The sequence below is a fragment of the Salmo salar genome, chromosome 10, assembly GCF_965601325.2.
Source record: "Salmo salar chromosome 10, fSalSal1, whole genome shotgun sequence".
In the NCBI taxonomy this organism is placed as follows: Eukaryota; Metazoa; Chordata; class Actinopteri; order Salmoniformes; family Salmonidae; genus Salmo; species Salmo salar.
In genome coordinates this window covers 29,984,781-30,006,271 of record NC_138300.1, presented here as the reverse complement: position 1 = coordinate 30,006,271, position 21,491 = coordinate 29,984,781, and the positions used below count along the sequence as shown (strand labels likewise).

At 42.8% G+C, this 21,491-nt stretch overlaps 1 protein-coding gene across 1 annotated transcript in view; it reads right to left on the bottom strand.

Moving 5' to 3' along the window:
* The window catches only part of si:ch211-51h4.2 (uncharacterized), a 108,903-nt gene that overhangs the window by 26,180 nt on the left and 61,232 nt on the right, over nucleotides 1-21,491 (bottom strand). Inside the window, exons 9-12 of the mRNA XM_014216738.3 lie at nucleotides 14,942-15,041; nucleotides 12,338-12,396; nucleotides 11,592-11,656; nucleotides 1,879-2,022 (exon numbers count right to left, since the gene is read on the bottom strand). Of these exons, the coding sequence (XP_014072213.3) occupies nucleotides 1,879-2,022; nucleotides 11,592-11,656; nucleotides 12,338-12,396; nucleotides 14,942-15,041 (368 nt within the window). The remainder of the gene's footprint in view (nucleotides 1-1,878; nucleotides 2,023-11,591; nucleotides 11,657-12,337; nucleotides 12,397-14,941; nucleotides 15,042-21,491) is intronic.

Sequence of the window (21,491 nt, the reverse complement as noted above, 5' to 3'; positions counted from 1 at the left end):
TACATCCAGCCATCTGCCCACATGCTCTCATATATAGATGAAAGCAGGACTTAAGAATATAAATACATACATCCCTGTATGGACTGTAAAATGGCTTGAGTGTCAGAGAGCTGGCTGAATCATCGAGCCTGAGGAACTAGAAGAAGTCGACTGGGCACATCACATCTTATGCCTTCAAACATGAAGAAGAAAGAAAGAAAAACATTCTGTGTACACTCTCTTTCTGCTTAACTTGTTTTCATTGCCTAATTCATGTCTTGGTGCAAACTGCCACAAACCCTGTTCTGGTGTTTCATCTGTTCCTTCTATTGGAAGTGGAGGCAGGTCCACAGCAGGCCTGGCCACACAAGTTACCAGGGGAGAAAATGCACCAAGACTATGCAGTATTAAACTATCATCACAGTTTCCATGGAAATCAAATTCAAATTAAAAAAAGGATATAAAAAGCAAGGAAGACCAAGGCACATTTCATACAATTAAAATGCCTTTATTTGTATGGCAATTTCAATGGAACAAAGATTTTAAAACTCAATTCGGCAGCATGGCCTTCATCTGAAATACAGAGCTTTAAAATATTTGTTCCATTGAACATGCCCATACAAATAAAGGCATTTTAATTATATGAAGGGTGTCTTGGTCCTCCTTTCCTTTTGATGACCAATTTAACCCTTTTACCAAAGAGCTCCTTCTATCTACAAAGATCTACTGTGTACCCTAGAAGTGTTCCCTTCAAAATAAAATAAAAGTAATACACTTGGAAGAATAGTTTCGTAATTTCATAATATTTCAGAAATCAAGAACCATTGACAATCTTTTTATAGTGAAAGAAGCAAAGGGATGCTCGTCAAAGGCTCTAATAGCACGTTAGAGCATGTAATAAAGTAGTGTGTGAACGGTGAAACAGATGCTGCTATTTGACTAACCAACTTTCCTTAGAGAGGCTGGTAAGTGGTACTATACACTACACCACACAGGGACACACTATTATATTCTGAACAAAAATATAAAGCAACATGTAAACTGTTGGTCCCATGTTTCATGAGCTGAAATAAAAGATTACAGAAATGTTCCATATGCACAAAAAGCTTAAATGTTGTGCACAAATACCTTTTGTTTACATCGCTTTTAGTGAGTATTTCTCCTTTGCCAAGATAATCCATCCACCTGACAGGTGTGGCATATCAAGAAGCTGATTAAACAGCATGACCATTACACAATAAAAGGCCACTCTAAAATGTGCAGTTATGTCACACAACACAATGCCACAGAGGTGTCAAGTTTTGAGGGAGTGTGCAATTGGCATGCTGACTGCAGGAATCTCCACCAGAGCTGTTGCCAGATAATTTAATGCTAATGTATCTACCATAAGCCACCTATAATGTCGTTTTAGAGAATTTGGCAGTTCCAGCCGGCCTCGCAACCGCAGACCACATGTAACCATGTCAGCCCAGGACCTCCACATCCGGAATTTCTGCACAAACTGTCAGAAACGTGTCAGCGAAGCTCATTTGCATGCTCGTCATCCTCACGACTTCAGTGGGAAAATGCTCAACTTTGATGGCCACTGGCATGCTGGAGAAGTGTGTTGAATCCCGCTTTCAACTGTACCAAGCAGATGGCAGAATGAGTGTAAGGCGTCGTGTGGGCGAGCGGTTTGCTGAGGTAAACGTTGTGAACAGAGTGCCCCATGGTGGCGGTGGGGTTATGGTATAGGCAGGCATAAGCTACGGACAACAAACACAATTGCATTTTATCGATGCACCTAATTAATTTATTACAATTGACTGATTTCCTTATATGAACTGTAACTCTTTGAAGTTAATGGGTCTGTGAGAGAATCTGCAGAAAAGAGTGTATGAAATAGAGTACTGTACGCACTCCTCCAGGGAGATGTTGGAGTAGACCATGGTGTAGGCTGTTGGAGAGGACTCAGAGATGACACCACTGGTAGTGTTCACCACACCTTCCTCCATAACCCTCTGAACTGACATCTGGGGGACGATCTCCAAAACAGCCCAGCACCTGATAGAGAGAGAGAGAATGAGAGAGAGAATGAGAGAGAGAGAGAGAGAGAGAGAGAGAGAGAGAGAGAGAGAGAGAGAGAGAGAGAGAAAAGAAAGAGAGAGAGGAGGAGATAAAATAATGAGAGTAATATAGATATAGAGAGTCAGACATTGAGAGAGTATTAATTGGGTAATTTCTGTCTCTTTCATGTTGGTTGACAAGTGTACTGTGTGGCATCTCAACATACAGTATTATTTCTGTCCTCAAATGAAAACAAACGAGTCGACAATATGTAACACAGAAAATAGAGGACAAAGCAAAATTGCTTTCTATTACATATAAATGGTCCTTACACCAGAGACATATTGAAAGAATTCTAATATAAAACATATACAGTGCATTTGGAAAGTATTCAGACACCTTGACTTTTTCAACATTTTGTTACGTTACAGCCTTATTCTAAAATTGATGATATTGTTATTTCCCCTCATCAATCTACACACAATACCCCATAATGACAAAGCAAAAACAGTTTTTTAAATTTTTTTACAAAAAAACCCGGAGATATGACATTTACATAAGTATTCAGACCCTTTACTCAGTACTCTGTTGAAGCACCTTTGGCAGCGATTACAACCTTGAGTCTTCTTGGGTATGACACTACAAGCTTGGCACACCTGTATTTGGGGAGTTTCTCCCATTCTTCTCTGCAGATCCTCTCAAGCTCTGCGTTCAATGGAAACAGGATGCACCTGATGTCACGCTCTGACCATAGACAGCCCTTGTTTCTCTACAGTGTAGTAGGTCAGGGCGTGACGAGGGGGTGTTCTAGTTTTAAATTTCTATGTTGGTGTTTTGGTTTGGTTCCCAATTAGAGGCAGCTGGTAATCGTTGCCTCTAATTGGGGATCATATTTAAGTAGCTATTTTTCCCACCTGTGTTTGTGGGATATTGTTTTGTGTTTGTGCATGTGCACCACGTAGTCATGTTTCGTTGTTCGTGTATTGATTTATTTGCTTTTGCTTAAAGTTTCACTTTGTAATAAATATGTGGAACTCAACATCCGCTACGCCTTGGTCCCGTTCATACGACAACCGTGACACCTGAGCTCAATTTCGAGTCTAATAGCAAAGGGTCTGAATACTTATGTAAATAAGGTATCTGTTTTTTATTTCTAATACATTTGCAAAAATTTCTAAAAACCTGTTTTCGCTTTCTCATTATGGGGTATTTTGTGTAGATTGATGAGGGGAAAAAATTATTTGATACATTTTAGGATAAGGCTGTAATATAACAACATGTGGAAAAAGGGAAGGGGTCTGAATACTTTCCGAATGCACTGTATCATGTAATTCTATATCCTTGCACCGACACAGCACCATGACAACCCTGTTGTCTAAAGACTGGGGATGCATTGCTTGTTTCTACATCTCACTGTTTAACAGAATCATGTACAGTCTGCCACTGACTACACAGAACGTTGGATCCACTAGTGACAAGAAGCAACTGAACAGGTAATTGACATTTCCTATAAACACAGAATCTATACCTTGAGTGTGTGTCTCCGCTGTATACTGTCTTGGACAGAACATCTGACAAAACTACTAGACTCAGAGTCAGCCATCTGTCACAAGCTTTCTCCTTTTTCTCAACTGGTTAGACACTATGGATATACAGTAGGTATGATACGCCTCAGCAAAGGCATATACTGTATGTAGCAGCTGACAAGTATACTGTGTACAGTAGTTACATTTGATGGGTACATGTTCGTTTTTCATGTGGTTAAGGAAGTTTCACTACTTCAATCTATGTGCTTTAATTGAATTCCTCCAACATGTGTGCATGTGTCATCATGCATTCTATTTTGTTCTATAGACATATTTCACCCTTCAGTAAACTTCAACCCAGGCGGCGCAAGCCTGTCAGTCTACTGACATGGTGAACAAATCAAAGATAACTCAATTTCTCTAGATAAATGGACCATATACTGTATTACCTGTGTGGTACGGAGGCCATTTTCGGCACAGAAGATTATCTAGCTACAGATCTAGATTTTACCTGGAAATTTGAGATAGTAACGGGTCAATGCCTTGTGTCATTCATTCTGCAGCCTAGCTGTGATAGAATAGACCACCAAACAGGGTCTTCTGCTCTCTCTCTAGTCCCCCCCCCCCCCCCCCCCTCTCGCCATCAGTGATAAATGTTGTAGCATTCTCAGTCCAAATTGAGGGAAAATCAAGCCCTGTTGACTATATGTTGGGTAGGCCAACATGCTTTTGTGGAGCCATAATCCCAACACGTTTATTGAACTGGGGGTGAGTGAGGAGGTTTCAAGGAAAGGATCAGCACAGGAATCAATGCAGTCACACAGAAGTATATTCCCAGATTTTGGGGAGGAAAATGATGTGTGGCAAAAACGATCGCACTTAAGTTGGAATCGGATGGAGATTGCAGTTGCCATCATTACTGAAAAGAAATTCAGAAATGTCACTGAATTCAATGTGAGTGAGGGTAAATTAAATAACTTTCGCCACTAAATACATAAAAAGTGCAATAACAACAGGGTTTTTGACAGCTCAGCTTACCACAGAACCCCCCTACCCCCTTTGTAGGGCTAAGGATGAATAGTTGTTGAAAATTGTGAGAAACAAATAGGATATGTTTTTCAGTGACTGTTCATGCTTAGCCCTACCAATCAGGTGCGCTCCAGCTGTCCTTCTCATGCACACTCCTCATGCATTGATAGAATAAACATTTTTATTCTCTCCACAAATGGAAAACTCATCAGGCGTATCACATTTCCATGGCTTGACACAAGGTAATTAACCCCCAGAATCATAAAGATAAACATTTTTAACCACTAATCTGTCAATAAAATATTATGTGAGAATCTGATCCATCAAGTCAATTGATTAAAGATGCAATACGCAGAAATCACAAAAATTCGAATAGTTAGCCTAATTTCAAAACAAGCAATGTTTAGTGCAGAGAATCATTGTACTATCTAAACTGCTGCGAAATATGTTTTCAATAACCAAAAATATTGTATTTTCAGGTGTTTGAAAATGGTGTATAAAACCGTAAGTAAAAGACGCAAAAAAAAAGTTTGTCTAAGATCTATCGCTTCTTAGACTTGCATTCAATGAGTATGATAGATCTATAACAGAGACTTCTATGTGAATTTGGTTGGGTTGCCCAAAAAATTACATATTGCAGTTTTAAGGCATAATTCTAATGATGTTATACATAATTTTCAAACATTCAGTCACTTGTTGATATTCTGCTAACATTATAAAAGCAATATGAATTAGAGGAGACAATGGCCTGTGCTTAAACTATTATTTATTTATTTTTCAGGTCATCCAGGTCATCGTCCCACCCGTCTCTCCTGTAACTTCTCCCAGGCTAATGTAACAGTATAGCGTCCGTCCCTCTCCTCGACCCAAACTGGGCTTGAACCAGGGACCCTCTGCACACATCAACAACTGACACCCACGAAGCATCGTTACCCATCGCGCCACAAAAGCCACGGCCCTTGCAGAGCAAGGGGAACAACTACTCCAGGTCGCAGAGCGAGTGACGTCACCCGATTGAAACGCTATTAGCGCGCACCACCGCTAACTAACTAGCCATTTCACATCGGTTACACTAACACCCAAGACTAGCTAGCATGATACTTGAAACCTGTGCTGTCATTTAGTCACTAGATGCGTTAAGAAAATGATATACCGTATGTTTGGAACCTTAAACAACTAAACACAACTGTACAACTGAAAAACACTTCAGGGTATGTTTTTTTACTTACATCACTTAAAACTACCTTTTGTTGATAACTTGGTGAAACATGGTCGGACTGGGATGTTTTTTGCAGGGAGCTCATCCTCCTCATTAGGAACATGCTGACTTCACTACGTCATTCTAGCTTCTGTCTTATCTAGAAAATGGGCGTTAAGTTCGCCCCGTGTTACTTTCGTCCCGGCTCTCCCCTAAATGTTTGAGTCTTTAAACCCTGTGTCAGCCGAGCTCCCTGACACGACCTGCAGATCAATGCTATCTAAAATGTGAGGGGAAATATCGCAGTGATAACCTTTCCATGGTCAGAAATGATTACAAGTCCAATTCATTCTAATGACTCCAGTCCTGCCTCCTAATGGGCCCTTTAACTGTGGAGGGCCTTGTAGTGGTACATTGTGAAATGCCCTCTTACATCTATCAGTGTGTCACTTCTCAAACATACCCAGATTTATAGACATGTTTAATGGAAATGGGTGGTTCTTTGATGGCTTAGGGACTGTTTATCAGAGGTTCACTGCTTGGCTGTTGGAGCCGTGCTCTCTAGATGTACTCTAGGTGACAAAGGGGGGGTCCCATTTCAAATCACGCGAGTGGACTGCAATAGCTCATCAGTGGCAGTCTTCGCAGTAGGCGTTCTCCCGTTGATCAATGATTAGTCCACACTCGCCTCTGTGTTCATTAATGAAGTGCCACCGGCGTCGGCTCACACTGCGGCTGGCACGCTGATGACTAAATTATTCGCCACGTACTGTAGGACACCGTCTACCTTAAAGGCCCAGTGTAGTCAAAAACGGGATTTATATATATTATATATTTTCCACACTATGAGGTTGGAATAATACTGTGAAATTGTGAAAAAGATGATAATGACCTTTTTAGCTGTTTGAAAAGACCACCTGAAATGTCAGCCTGTTGTGGTGGCGCGACATCAGACAAATAAGAAAGAGACTTCCAAACTTCTCTGCCAATAACTCAGACCACTCCCAGAAAGTCCAAGATAAAATTGTTGGTTGAAAAATGTATATTTTCTAAGTTGATACTTTTGTTTATTTTTTACCATTTGAATTGAAAATAATCATAGTAAGGTACTTAATTGTTACCCAGAATTTGATTTCATATTGAGAAAAAAATGGCTGCATTGGACCTTTAAGCAAACTTAATCAAAACCAGGGAGCATAAGCCGCATCATTTGTTTGAAATAGTTTTTTGATGCCTATGAGATGACAAAGGAGCTGAATGCTAGGCGATGAAAGTGCATTCTACAAGGTGGCTCAAGGCACAGGTCTTATTGGTCTAGGGTAAATCAAAGATGGAAGGTACAGATTGGTAAAGAAGATTGATATTACATAAACTGTCTGGAGCCTTAGTGCTAAGTTTAAATCCTGTGATGGCAATTAAAACAGTTGATTGCTGTGGTGCAGCTGATCATTCCCTTCAAAACAAATTGCTCTATTACCATCAAATTCACCAGCTTTCCTCATGGCTAATTCACTTTACTATTTTCCCAGTTAGATATGGACTAATGGGGCTTGGATAGTAGGATGGAGTATCTAAAATAGATAACGAAACTCACAAAGTAGATGCATTACAGAGCTGACTCATGGGAAGTGGTGGACAGGAAAGTGGTGGCGGTGTGGCTGATGTTTCCCCCATGCTGTAAGTGCAGTAATTAGACAGCGACAGTGGGCAGGGACAGGGTCTGATGCAGCAGTGGCTGTGAGGAACACAACACAGTGTAGGGACAGGGTTGGCAGAGGGCCCAGGCTGTGGTAGCTTGGCCTGTGTTGGGAAGCCATGAGCATGGGTGGGGACATACAGGGCAGGGCGATGACATTAATAAACAACCAACACAACACAGGGCCTGCAGCCTGGATGGCATGGCATATCCCGGGCCCGGCTACAACAGCTGGGAAAGTGTCAACAGACTCATGCCACAGCCATCACCCTCCTCTGCCAAAAACCCACAGAAATTAACCATTGGTGACACAAACAACTCACCCTAGTCTAATTATTCCAAAAAATGTTTTACCCCAAATCATGCATATTTAATAAAAACAGATTAGACAATTTAAAAAAATCCTATTGCTAACCGTGGACATGAAAAAGGAACATTGCTGAGATATAAACAAAAACAATGGGTCTTCTCTCAAAGCTGGGATAAAGTGTTACTGACATTTGGAGGAACTGAAATGAAAAACATAAACTGAAATATGCTTAATAATCATTGGTTGGACACAAGGGGCAGAACACAGGGTATACAAAGACAGGAATGGACAACACCTCCAACTGTTGATTTCTGCACTCCAGGAGCAGGGCTGTGGAGATTTATCTGTTCATTTGTTGTGACTATGCTTGAGCAAGCCCAACATAAGACCATTTCTATTTTATTCCACTGTTCTCTTGCTCCGAATAGGCTGCACTAAAGAATTATGTTCAGGGTGATAATTATACATCAAAATGATGGTCTGACAAATGGGTGGTGAGGAAATTGCTTACCAAGATGTCAAGTTAGGCCAAGAGCATCCAGGAAGGAGTTGAATGAAAAAGCTGCAAATAACGTTAACTCCAGCTTGGATGAACTACAATGAATTTAAGGAAGTATGTGTGTGTGTGTGTGTGTGTGTGTGTGTGTGTGTGTGTGTGTGTGTGTGTGCAGTCCAACTCAAAACCATTAACCGCTTATTGACGCATTACCAAACAGAACATCAGGACATTTGTCTCAAACTACAGGTAATTCAATTATATGTGAGTCTCTGTGGAAGTGGTATTTAAAGATAGTCCTGCCATATGACACATGATCCCAATTCCAGTCACAGATTGGAAAGACAATGTTCCTCCACATAATGAGTGACTAGTGGATCTGTACAGTTTGAGATCAATATTATGCATCCTATTGGCGCTGATGAGGTGTGTTGTTGTTGGTGTTGTTGTTGTTGGTGATGTTGTTGGTTATGTTGTTGGTGTTGCTGGTGATGTTGTTGGTGTTGTTGTTGGTGATGTTGTTGGTGTTGTTGTTGGTGGTGATGTTGTTGGTGATGTTGTTGGTGTTGTTGTTGGTGGTGATGTTGTTGGTGATGTTGTTGGTGTTGTTGTTGGTGGTGATGTTGTTGGTGATGTTGGTGGTGTTGTTGTTGTTGGTGATGTTGTTGGTGTTGTTGTTGGTGGTGATGTTGTTGTTGGTGATGTTGGTGTCGGTGATGTTGTTGGTGGTATTGTTGTTGGTATTGTTGTTGTTGGTGTTGTTAGTGATTTTGTTGTTGTTGTTGGTGATGTTGTTGTTGGTAGTATTGTTGGTGGTGTTGTTGTTGGTGGTGGTGGTGTTGTTGGTGGTGTTGCTGGTGGTGTTGGTGTTGTTGTTGGTGATGTTGTTGGTAGTGTTGTTGGTGTTGTTTGGGTTGGTGATGTTGTTGTTGGTGGTGTTGTTGTTGTTGGTGGTGGTGTTGTTGTTGGTGTTGTTGGTGGTGTTGTTGGTGGTGTTGTTGTTGGTGGTGTTGTTGTTGGTGGTGGTGGTGTTGGTGGTGTTGTTGTTGGTGATGTTGTTGTTGTTGTTGGTGGTGTTGTTGGTGATGTTGTTGTTGGTGGTGTTGTTGTTGTTGGTGGTGGTGGTGTTGGTGGTGTTGTTGGTTATGTTGTTGGTGGTGTTGTTGTTGTTGGTGGTGTTGGTAGTGTTGTTGTTTGTGTTGGTGATGTTGTTGTTGGTTATGTTGTTGGTGGTGTTGTTGTTGGTGGTGTTGTTGGTGATGTTGTTGTTGGTGGTGTTGTTGTTGTTGGTGGTGGTGGTGTTGGTGGTGTTGTTGTTGGTGATGTTGTTGTTGTTGTTGGTGGTGTTGTTGGTGATGTTGTTGTTGGTGGTGTTGTTGGTGGTGGTGGTGTTGGTGGTGTTGTTGGTTATGTTGTTGGTGGTGTTGTTGTTGTTGTTGGTGGTGTTGGTAGTGTTGTTGTTTGTGTTGGTGATGTTGTTGTTGGTTATGTTGTTGGTGGTGTTGTTGTTGGTGGTGGTGTTGGTGGTGTTGTTGTTGGTGATGTTGTTGTTGTTGTTGGTGGTGTTGTTGGTGATGTTGTTGCTGGTGGTGGTGTTGTTGGTGAAGTTGTTGTTGGTGGTGATGTTGTTGGTGGTGTTGTTGTGTGGAGGAAAAGGAGATGCAAGGAGAGTGGCTCGAGCTGTTCTGATTAACTTCTCTTTTGTCATCAAAAGACCAGATGCAGCCAATTTGCGGGATGCAAATGAAGCAGACAGAGAATATGTTACCGTGTTGAAAGAAGTGATGGGTGCCGACAGGAGAGATAAACTTCACAGTGGCAACAGCGCTAAAATGATTGCTAAGAGTGCCGCGTGAGACTGACGCCTCTGGAGAATGAATGGGCCAAGCAGAGCGCAGTTAAATAAAACGGTAATCACCAGCACCAAATAAACAAATACGGATGGAACAAATATAGCAAATCAAATAAAGTTCTGCGTAGGCAAGAACTACTGGATGCCGAGCATAAGATTGCTGAACCAAACAGTAATATACAAAGTTAAATATATAGCCTGTGCAGGCATAAAACAAAAAGAGGGACAGCACAAAATACTTGGTTCATTAGAATACCCAATGTAATCAACCACCTTTTTCTGTGTACTATAAAATATACAAAATACAATTACTGTGTTGTGTAATGAATTATTGGCAATACAATAAGTTTTAATAATAATAGTTATTAGAACACAGCAAGTACTGACTGTATAGTGCCATTTAGTGTTTTTGTCCAATTTTACTAAAAGGTTTGGCTGCCACTCTTGTTATGTTGTCTATCCTTTCTGTCTTTATCCTTCTCTTTCCTTCTGCTCTGTATTTTGGAATCTTTTTTTTTTACATCTATACTAAGATGTCAGAAAATCTAGTATGGTTGTTGAATGTTAAATGTGGTGGGATGGAGGATAATAAACGACGGGTTAAGAGGGAAAAGTCTACTGCTGGCGAATCAGCAGCCCAGCTCCAACTCCAGTGGCTGATGGGAGTTTATCTCCTGGATCAAACTCCTTTCATTTCATCTGCTTCAACATAATTGCTTTCACTCTCTCTCGAGTAACAAAGCACTGATTGCAAACTCAATAGGTTCTTTACACATGATTAGATGCAACGGAGGCCCTTTTGAAAAACTTTGGCAATATTTTAGTGAGAGAGACATCAAAGAAAACAACACTCCAGTGCCCGTCTGAAGCCCCCACTCCTTCCCGCTTTGTCTGTTCCAATGTTGCTGCTGCAGACATTTACATTGTGGAAAAAACAGGAGACTGACTCATTTTACTGGGCATCTCTGTGGTCTGAGGTGGTGCCAGTCTTACTGGAGCATATCATATTGGGACTCACTGGGTTGTACTAGTACCATCTGTCATGGAGAGCAGACATCAAACCAGCAGGGACAGAGGGGGGCTGGTACTAGGCCTGTACGATTTACACAGTACCACAACCACTTCCTGGGACAACTCACATGTCGTGAGAGTCTACACGTCACCTTGGCAACCAAAGACATTAGTTACAGTATATGTGATCATCTACCTGAATACATTGTCCTACATTGGCACTGTGAATGTGTAGGACCATGTGCCTCATACACACCTGTATTGGAGGTAATTGACCAGAATACTGATCAAGCTATTAGGCTAAGTTTACACAGGCAGCCCAATTCTGATCTTTCTTTTTGTCACTAATTGGTCAGATCAGCACTTCTGACAATAATTGGGCAACAGATAAATATTTAGGGCTACCTGTGTAAACGAAGCCATAGACAGTGTGGGGAAAAACACTTACCATAATATATTCAGAACGGTGCATGTGGCTAGTCCTCCCAGTATGACTCTTCTGAACCACATGATCTACATATAGAGATTATTGAAAGAGCCAGTCAACATCAACAGCACATGACAGTCAATGCAATCAGCTAAATTCCTCTAAGTGTGGATGGAGTGCTGTCTGCTCCACTATAAGAGGATAGTATAGAACAGCCATTATCAATAGGCAGACCACGGGCCGGATCCGGATGTAAAGTGTGGAGAATTGCAGGAAATAAGCTTTAAACCTGCTAATTTTTCTCTCTGCCATCCAGAGGGGGTGTGAAAAGTTTGAACAGTTTGGGGTTGCATGGGTCGCGAGTTGGGGGTTTGTTACTATGCCGAAAAATGACAATATCTATCCAGACCTTTGCTACCTAGGACATGTGTGTGACGGACCCCTTGTATAGAAGCTATTATCCTATGGGTCTCTACGCTGGGCTACATGCTGTGCAGGGGGAAACCGCTCTAATGGAGACTGCTGGCTCCCTACCACAACGCAATGAGCTCAATGGAGGAGGGCCATTTCAGCCCTACATAGCAGTGGCATCCTGGTCCCTGTTCTAATGGTGGATGGCTGCACAATTGGTGTGCAGTTTATGCTGATAGGCACAATTATCTCAATGTTTAAACTCTCTAGAGTTATGTCAGGTAGAATTTCACCTAGAAAGTACTGTGAATCAAATGTGTGTGCAAACACAATAAAATAATGCAAATCCATAATACCTGTGTCTTGTTGTGAGATATTTCTGAGAACAGGAGAGGCATCACGTTGACAATACCTCCTGCAAAGATATCACGACAGTAAGCGACACCATACTACCTTTGAACACATTTGATTTAAAATGAGACGATTTCTGATAATCCACTCATACTACAGTAAGCAACAGTGTAACCGCTTATCACAGTTATACTGTTTAGAATTTGAATTGTGCTGGCACAGTAGACTTGGGTCTGTTTTCACTTTACAAAGTACAAAACTATGAAAATATGAAATAGAGGCAGGGGATTAAAGCCCTATATTGCAGCAGATGGCAGAATGAGAAAGGTAAGAGGCCTGTAATTTGCACTGTTTTCCCCTCGGGCTTATCATTAGTTTTAGACAAATAAACAAAGCACCAGAACCCTATGGGGACCGCTCAACCGCCGCTATCATAGAAATATAGAACTATCCACACAACCACTATACAGCTTTTGTTCTATCAATAAACACATACATATTGTATAGTATACCATTACTATCTTTACTGTGTATGTACTGTGTTCTCTGTCCCGCTTGCTTGAACAGCATCACATCAAACCCAGTCAACACATAGACAGGTCTGTGGATGTAGCTGTGAGTAGCTGTGAGTAGCAGTACTCAACGCTCACTGTAAGCAAAAGGCTGCCCTCTGACTCTTTAAAAGCAACAGCCCATTAGGAGCGCAGACACTCAACAAAGGCTTCTGGGACACTGACAAAGCAGCGGTAAGCTAACAGCTTTGCTGAGGAAGGTGTCAGAGGAGGGCTGCAGAGAGGAGAGCGCGCTGTAAATGAGACTCCCTCCACTCCAACTCCCAGGGCTTATTTGCTCTTTAGACACCAGTCCCAGGTGGCTCAGGGCTCGCAGCCACCAAGACCTCGCCACTCTCAATGTACTAACCAATTAACCAGATTGGAGAGAGAGCGAGGGGAGAGACAAAGAGACGGGAGAGAGAGAGGGGGGTGGGGTGAGACGAAGAGATAAATGAGAGAGAGCGAGAGAGAGAGAGAGAGAGAGAGAGAGAGAGAGAGAGAGAGAGAGAGAGAGAGAGAGAGAAGGGGGGCAGGACAAAGAGACAAATGAGAGAGAGAGAGAGAGAGAGAGAGAGAGAGAGAGAGAGAGAGAGAGAGAGAGATGGGGACGAGTCGAAGAGTCGAGAGAGAGAGAGAAAGTGAGAGAGAGAGAGAGAGAGAGAGAGAGAGAGAGGAGGACAAGACGAAGAGACGAGAGAGAGAGGGGGAGACGAAGAGACAAATGATAGAAAGAGAGATGGAGAGAGAGAGAGCGAGAGAGAGAGAGAGAAGGGGGGGCGTGACGAAGCGACAAATGAGAGCGAGAGGGGGGATGGGCGAGACGAAGAGACAAATGAGAGAGAGAGGGAGAGAGAGAGGGGGACGAGTCGAAGAGTCGAGAGAGAGAGTGAGAGTGAGAGGGGGATGAGACGAAGAGACGAGAGAGAGAGTGAGAGTGAGAGGGGGATGAGACGAAGAGACGGGGGTGAGAGGGGGGGATGAGACGAAGAGACGAGAGAGAGCGAGAGAGAGAGAGGGGGGCAGGACAAAGAGACAAATGAGAGAGAGAGAGAGAGAGAGAGAGGAGAGAGAGGGGGGGCGAGACGAAGAGACAAATGAGAGAGAGAGAGTGAGAGGGGATGAGTCGAAGAGATGAGAGTGAGATTGAGAGAGAGAGGGGGGCGAGACGTAGAGACAAATGAGAGAGAGGGAGAGAGCGAGGGGGACGAGACGAAGAGACGAGAGAGAGTGAGAGAGAGTGAGAGAGAGGGGGGGGCGAGACAGAGACAAATGAGAGAGAGAGAGATGGAGAGAGAGAGAAAGGAGAGGGGTGAGACGAAGAGACAAATGAGAGAGAGAGAGAGAGAGAGAGAGAGAGGGACGAGACAAAGAGATGAGAGAGTGAGAGTGAGAAAGAAAGGGGGCGAGACAGAGACAAATGAGAGAGAGGGAGAGAGCGAGGGGGACGAGACGAAGAGACGAGAGAGAGTGAGAGAGAGTGAGAGAGAGGGGGGGGCGAGACAGAGACAAATGAGAGAGAGAGAGAGAGAGAGAGAGAAAGGGAGAGGGGGTGAGACGAAGAGACAAATGAGAGAGAGAGAGAGAGAGAGAGAGAGAGAGAGAGAGGGGACGAGACAAAGAGATGAGAGAGTGAGAGTGAGAAAGAGAGGGGGCGAGACAGAGACAAATGAGAGAGAGAGCGAGAGAGAGACAAATAGAGAGGGTGAAGGCGGGAGAGAAAGAAGAGTGTGATTTCCACTCGCTCCATCTGCTCCCACATCCACTGTCAGAGCGACAGCCAGGGTAATCCAAGCACCTCCATTAACTGTTCAGGAAACATACAACTCTCCTCACAATTACCACTGCAAAGGAGCCTCTCCAACCTCCAGCCCTTCTCCACACACCTATGGCAACATAAAACAATGTTTTTCTCTCTTCTTGACATTCTTCAAATGTCTAAGAGGGGACAAACATCTGTGTTCTGTTCTCCCTCACTATGTGTTTTTGTTCTATGTGATGGAGGTGGAGGTGGAGCAGGAGGAACTCACAAACAGAGTAGTGTATGTTCGTTCTTACCCAGTGCAACGGTGCCCATTAGGAAAGGTTTACCAATTTGGCTGAAGTCATTTGTGGTCTCCTGTTGAACTTCTGACCCCAAAGCAAATGTCACGGCCACCTTGGGGAGACAAATGACCAGCAGGGTTACAAGATGCACAAGTCATAAAACAACAACATCTCAGATAGAACTCATATATAGATTCTCATTTCATGTGACATTTAACTTTAAAGGACATTTTTGTTGGTGGATGTTACAATGGCAGAGGGGGGGAAGTGATGGATACCTTAGTGGCCATGCTAGACATGCCTGTAAGCTACAACAACATTTGATTCCTTGCTCAAATCGAAACACTTCCATGTCGTGATCATATCACTAAAACAATGGATAATGGAATGAAACACAAATGCACAATTGTGAAGAATTGCTACAGTGGAGGAGCAGACAGACCTGTATCTAGAATAATGTTCATAAATATTCATCGAGGACTGTTAAAATGGAAAAGGGGCCGTATGCATTTTGCATGTTTTAAGGCATAGTAAAAATCCCATATATCCCATAATAAACAACCAGGAAAAAGAGAGCAACACATCTTTCACTTAAATCCTAATGTCACGTCCTGACCATAGTAAGATGTCATTTTCTATGGTAGAGTAGGTCAGGGCGTGACAGGGGGTGTTTTGTGTTTTTCTATGTTTTCTATATCTATGTTTAGTTCTAGTTTTCTATTTCTATGTTGTTGTTTTTTGGGATGATCTCCAATTAGAGGCAGCTGGTCCTCGTTGTCTCTAATTGGAGATCATACTTAAGTAGGGTTTTTTTCCACCTGTGTTTGTGGGTAGTTGTATTCTGTTTAATCTATGTACCTGACAGAACTGTGAGCTGATCGTTTTCGCGTTTCTTATTTTCTTTAGTGTTCTGTGTTAAAATAAAAAGTCATTATGAGCACTCAACACGCTGTGCTTTGGTCCCCTCGCTACGACAGTCATTACACCTAATTTCCTATCAGGTGATGAAGAGAACATTATATTTACAGCCTTTCTTTGAGAAGGAAGAAATGAGAGAGAGCATGAAGTCAACCTGGCCCAGAAGCATATGCATATTTGGTGCAATATGCAAGTCTGGTGAAGCCACAGAGTGGACTGATGTGTACTGGTGTTGGCACTAAGATGCATAGATGCTGTTAATGGGATTTCTACCCTGGCCCCAGAGAGTCACAGGCTCTGAAGGCACAGCAACCAGGACATGTTAGGCTGTGTACCACATCTGAGAATTCTCTCTACAGAGTCCATTGAATGTATAACATAAATAACAAAACAAAGCTGATTCCATTCTATTAAAATAATTAGATCATGTTAAATAGCCCAATAAGCAGTAAACTGTTTGAAAAGCATCTTAAAGCCTTTATACCAACTGAAAATGAGACTATTTGGGGGTAAAATACTTCACCGAGGGCATTTGGCTGTGAAGAATATTGACAGAGGAGAATTACATGGGCTCACAGAAAGCTGGCACTTAAACTGGGATAACAATTGTCCACAAGTAAACATTTTGCTTTTAAGCACATGTGAAGAATGCCCTGGATTAGGGGGAAGAAGATTCCATTAGGTGCCCAAGTCTCTTTGAGCTCCAGAGAGAAATAGGTTTAAGTGCCTTTCCATCTCCAGTAAAAAGCCTCAGTGGACTGTGTGATGGAGGAGATATCAGGCGAGAGCTGTGATTACCCTGCTCCCAATGTGACATTGTCAGAAATCCAGGGTGTGTGGGAAGAAATGAACTATAAAAGCACACATTACAAAACAAAGAGTGTTCCCTCAGTCCCTGCTCTTTGTTTGAGTGTATCCATCTAACACCCCTCTCACCAGCTCACTCTCTCTCTCTCTCTCTCTCTCTCTCTCTCTCTCTCTCTCTCTCTCTCTCTCTCTCTCTCTCTCTCTCTCTCTCTCTCCCTCCCTCCCTCCCTCCCTCCCTCCCTCCCTCCCTCCCTCTCTCTCTCTCTTCATTCACCTGTAATGCAACATCTCTCTCTCTCTCCACCTCTCTTTCCTCCTCCTCCTCTCTCGCTCTCTCTCTCTCCACCTCTCTCTCTCCATCTCTCCTTGTTTGCCTGTAATGCAACAAGGGGCAGCTTGGGCACAGAGAACAAAGCACGATTGTGCATACTGTAGAAGTACTCAACGGCAACCACAACAAAAACAGCTGTTCATGCAATGCATGGGAGAAGAATGCAATTTCCACAGCGATTCCAACCAAACACACACACACATACAAACACACGCAAAAAAGCAAGTCCCACCAAAAGGAACAGAGAGCATACTGGGGCATTATATCTCCTAATGCACACAGGGGACCTTGGGATGAACTGAGTGAATCCATTTCACAAGGGATAAGACGGAGGAGAGTGGAGAAGAGTGGAGGTTAGGGGGAGGAGGAAGGTGGCAATGCCATGGCCAGGCAGCCAGGCAGACTGATGGGAGAGCTGAGAGAGCTGATATGCCAAGGCAAAAGCATCTCTCATCAACCCATCTCTGTCCTGGAGAGAAGCATGTTAGACTAGATGTTAGACTACAGAGCACGCTTCTCTGACTACTTCAGCCCCCCACCCATTGCACCTCGTAGTGAGTGGAGTGAGAACATGACAAAGAGGGTTGTGCTCTTTCCTTAATCCATGCTCTAAAACACACACACACACACACACACACACACACACACACACACACACACACACACACACACACACACACACACACCACACACACACACACACACACACCCCCCCCCCCCCGAAGACAAGTGTTGTTTTTCACGCTGTGAAAGAATTTGCAATCGTGCCAAGCTAAACTGTTGAAACACAGCATTCGTCTGCCCACTAAGAATCAGAAACATAGGTCTGCCTGAATCTTTACGCTCAAAGTCATGGTGGCAGTAGACTGGAGGAGAGGTTTGACATCTTTAACAATTATGCAGTATAAATGTCACACTAATTATTCTATGAAACTATAAAATTGTACTTGATTTCCCATGCATAATTTGCCCCCAATAAAATTCTGTCTCGATTTATTGCTGGAAATATGAGGGGGAGATCCATTTCAACAGAAACAGATACATTTGGTAAATAGCCTGCTTCATTTCAAATGACATAATTGACCGCTTATTACAGTGTATCAATGTATTTTCTCCTGGTGTGTCATTATTCATTAACCACACATTTTTGGTCATCACAGCTGCCTTTTGTAGAAAACTGCTTTCCATGGCTATTAATTGATTTGTGGCATGTTACTGCCTGCATGAATACCAGTCTATTCAATTTGTCATTCAGATGACATTTTAACCAAGGTCTCCTCAGTGCCTCACTCACTGTGCTAGTGAGAGACTGTGTCAGAATATTTTTAGCATTCTGATGAATCTAGTGTCAGCAAAGTTTACTCAAGGATAATTGGCACAATAAATGTAAGTAAAATACACACTTGATTACTAATTTCAACCCAGTTACCTTACATTTAACTTGCAGAGGTCACAGAAAGAACTTGACAGTATCTCTCCTCTATGTCCATAGAGAGGAATATTTTCCAAACATTTTTGGAGTTAATATTTGATCAAGGTTGTCAATCAAGATGAAGAAGTGTCCTAAGATGAAATGCCACAATAGAAGCCTTGGTCTCCAGACATTGATCTGTTTGGAATAGATACCTGAAGAAGCTCTCAGCAGGGGCAGTATCAGGGGAGATGAGACCCCTTCATGTCAACTTCAGAAAGAGTGGATATCAATAGGAAACTAATACAAGACCACTGAGATATACACAGATCCATCAGTAGGAAAACACACACAACCACGCATACACACTGATTCATTCAGTTCACGTGCATACACACGCAGGCAGGCAGACAGGCAGGCATGCACCCACACACGCTCGCATACACCTAGGCCTAATGTGAAGTAAAAGGCCATTTTCTTAACACAAGACAGAACCTGCCTCCATAACCACACTATTCATTATGCTTACATCACCTTTTGTCTCTGTAAAATCAATCAAAGTGTCCATAGAACTCCTTGGGCGACAGTATTCCTCACACCGCCTGTACTAGGGTTTCCCAATAAACTTTAATTACTAAACATCATGACAATTTTTCATTTTTTATTAACATTTTATCACCAAAGTTGCCAATTCTCTATTTAGTTTAGGCTAAAAGGATATTGATGTTAGTTCTCGGTCGTCATGACGTTTGCATCCATCCCTTCCATGCTATTCCTACACCATGCCTGTACTAGGGTTGAATATTTTCCTAGTATTTTACAAATGTTCCATCTTGAGAATAAATAACTTTTCTCCCAGGTAACCCAGGAAATTCCAGCCAAAACCAGAAGTGTCATTCAAAAGCATTATAAAGCATATAAATAGGCCTATGTTTCGAATTGACTCGAGCTTTGATAGAAAATTCGAGCCTGATGCTACCTGAGCCTGATGAGCCATACATTAAATACATTTAATGAGCCCAAAAAAGACCAAATGATTGTGCCGTTATACAATACATACTGTATATACAGTTGAAGTCGGAAGTTGACATACACTTAGGTTAAAGTCATTAAAACTTGTTTTTCAACCACTCCACAAAGTTCTTGTTAACAAACTATAGTTTTGGCAAGTTGGTTAGGACATCTACTTTGTGGATGACACAAGTCATTTTTCCAACAATTGTTTACAGACAGATTATTTCACTTATAATTCGCTGTATAACAATTCCAGTGGGTCAGAAGTTTACATACACTAAGTTGACTGAGCCTTTAAGCAGCTTGGAAAATTCCAGAAAATGATGTCATGCTTTAGAAGCTTCTGATAGGCTAATTGACCTCATTTGAGTCAATTGGAGATGTACATGTGGATGTATTTCAAGGCCTACCTTCAAACTCAGTGCTTCTTCGTTTGACATTATGTGAAAATCAAAAGAAATCAGCCAAGACCTCAGAAAAAATTGTAGACCTCCACAAGTCTAGTTCATCCTGGGGAGCAATTTCCAAACACCTGAAGGTACCACGTTCATCTGTACAAACAATAGTACGCAAGTATACACACCACGGGCCACGCAGCCTTCATAGCGCTCAGGAAGAAGACACGTTCTGTCTCCTTGAGATGAACGTACTTTGGTGCGAAAAGTGCAAATCAATCCCAGAACAACAGCAAAGGACCTTGTGAAGTTGTTGGAGGAAACAGGTACAAAAGTATCTATATCCACAGTAAAACGAGTCCTATATCGACATAACCTCAAAGGCCGCTCAGCAAGGAAGAAGCCACTGCTCCAAAACCGCCATAAAAAAGCTAGACTACGGTTTGCAACTGCACATGGGGACAAAGATTGTACTTTTTGGAGAAATGTCCTCTGGTCTGATGAAACAAAAATAGAACTGTTTAGCCATAATGACCATCATTACGTTTGGAGGAAAAAGGGGAGGCTTGCAAGCCGAAGAACACCATCCCAACCGTGAAACACGGGGGTGGCAGCATCATGTTGTGGGTGTGCTTTGCTGCAGGAGGGACTGGTGCACTTCACAAAATAGATGGCATCATGAAGAAGGAAAATTAGGTGGATATATTGAAGCAACATCGCAAGACATCAAGTCAGGAAGTTAAAGCTTGGACGCAAATGGGTCTTTCAAATGAACAATGACCCCAAGCATACTTGTGGCAAAATGGCTTAAAGACAACAAAGTCAAGGTATTGGAGTGGCCATCACAAAGCCCTGACCTCAATCCTATAGAAAATTTGTGGGCAGAACTGAAAAAGCGTGTGCGAGCAAGGAGACCTACACACCTGACTGTAACTTTAAACAGCTTGGAAAATGAAGCTGTTTAGAAGCCTCTTGGACCGAGACTTGGCGCTCCGGTACCGCTTGCCATGCGAGAGCAGAGAGAACAGTCTATGACTAGGGTAGCTGGAGTCTTTAACAATTTTTAGGGCCTTCCTCTGACACCGCCTGGTATAGAGGTCCTGGATGGCAGGAAGCTTTTTCCCAGTGATGTACGGGCCATACACATTACCCTCTGTAGTGTCTTGCGGTCAGAGACCGAGCTCTCAACCTGCTCCACTACAGCCCCATCGATGAGAATGGGGGTGTGCTCGGTCCTCCTTTTCCTGTAGTCCACAATTCTCTCCTTTGTCTTGATCACATTGAGGGAGAGGGTTGTTGTCCTGACACCACACAGCCAGGTCTCTGACCTCCTCCCTATATGCTGTCTCGTCGTTGTCGGTGATCAGGCCTACCACTGTTGTGTCATCAGCAAATTTAATGATGGTGTTGTAGTCGTGCCTTGCCGTGCAGTCATGAGTGAACAGGGAGTACAGGAGGGGACTGAGCACGCACCCCTGAGGGGCCCCCGTGTTGAAGATCAGCGTGGCAGATGTGTTGTTACCTACCCTTACCACTTGGGGGCGGCCCGTCAGGAAGTCCAGGATCCAGTTGCAGAGGGAGGTGTTTAGTCCCAGGGTCCTTAGCTCAGTGATGAGCTTTGAGTGCACTATGGTGTTGAACGCTGAGCTGTAGTCAATGAACAGCATTGTCACATAGGTATTCCTT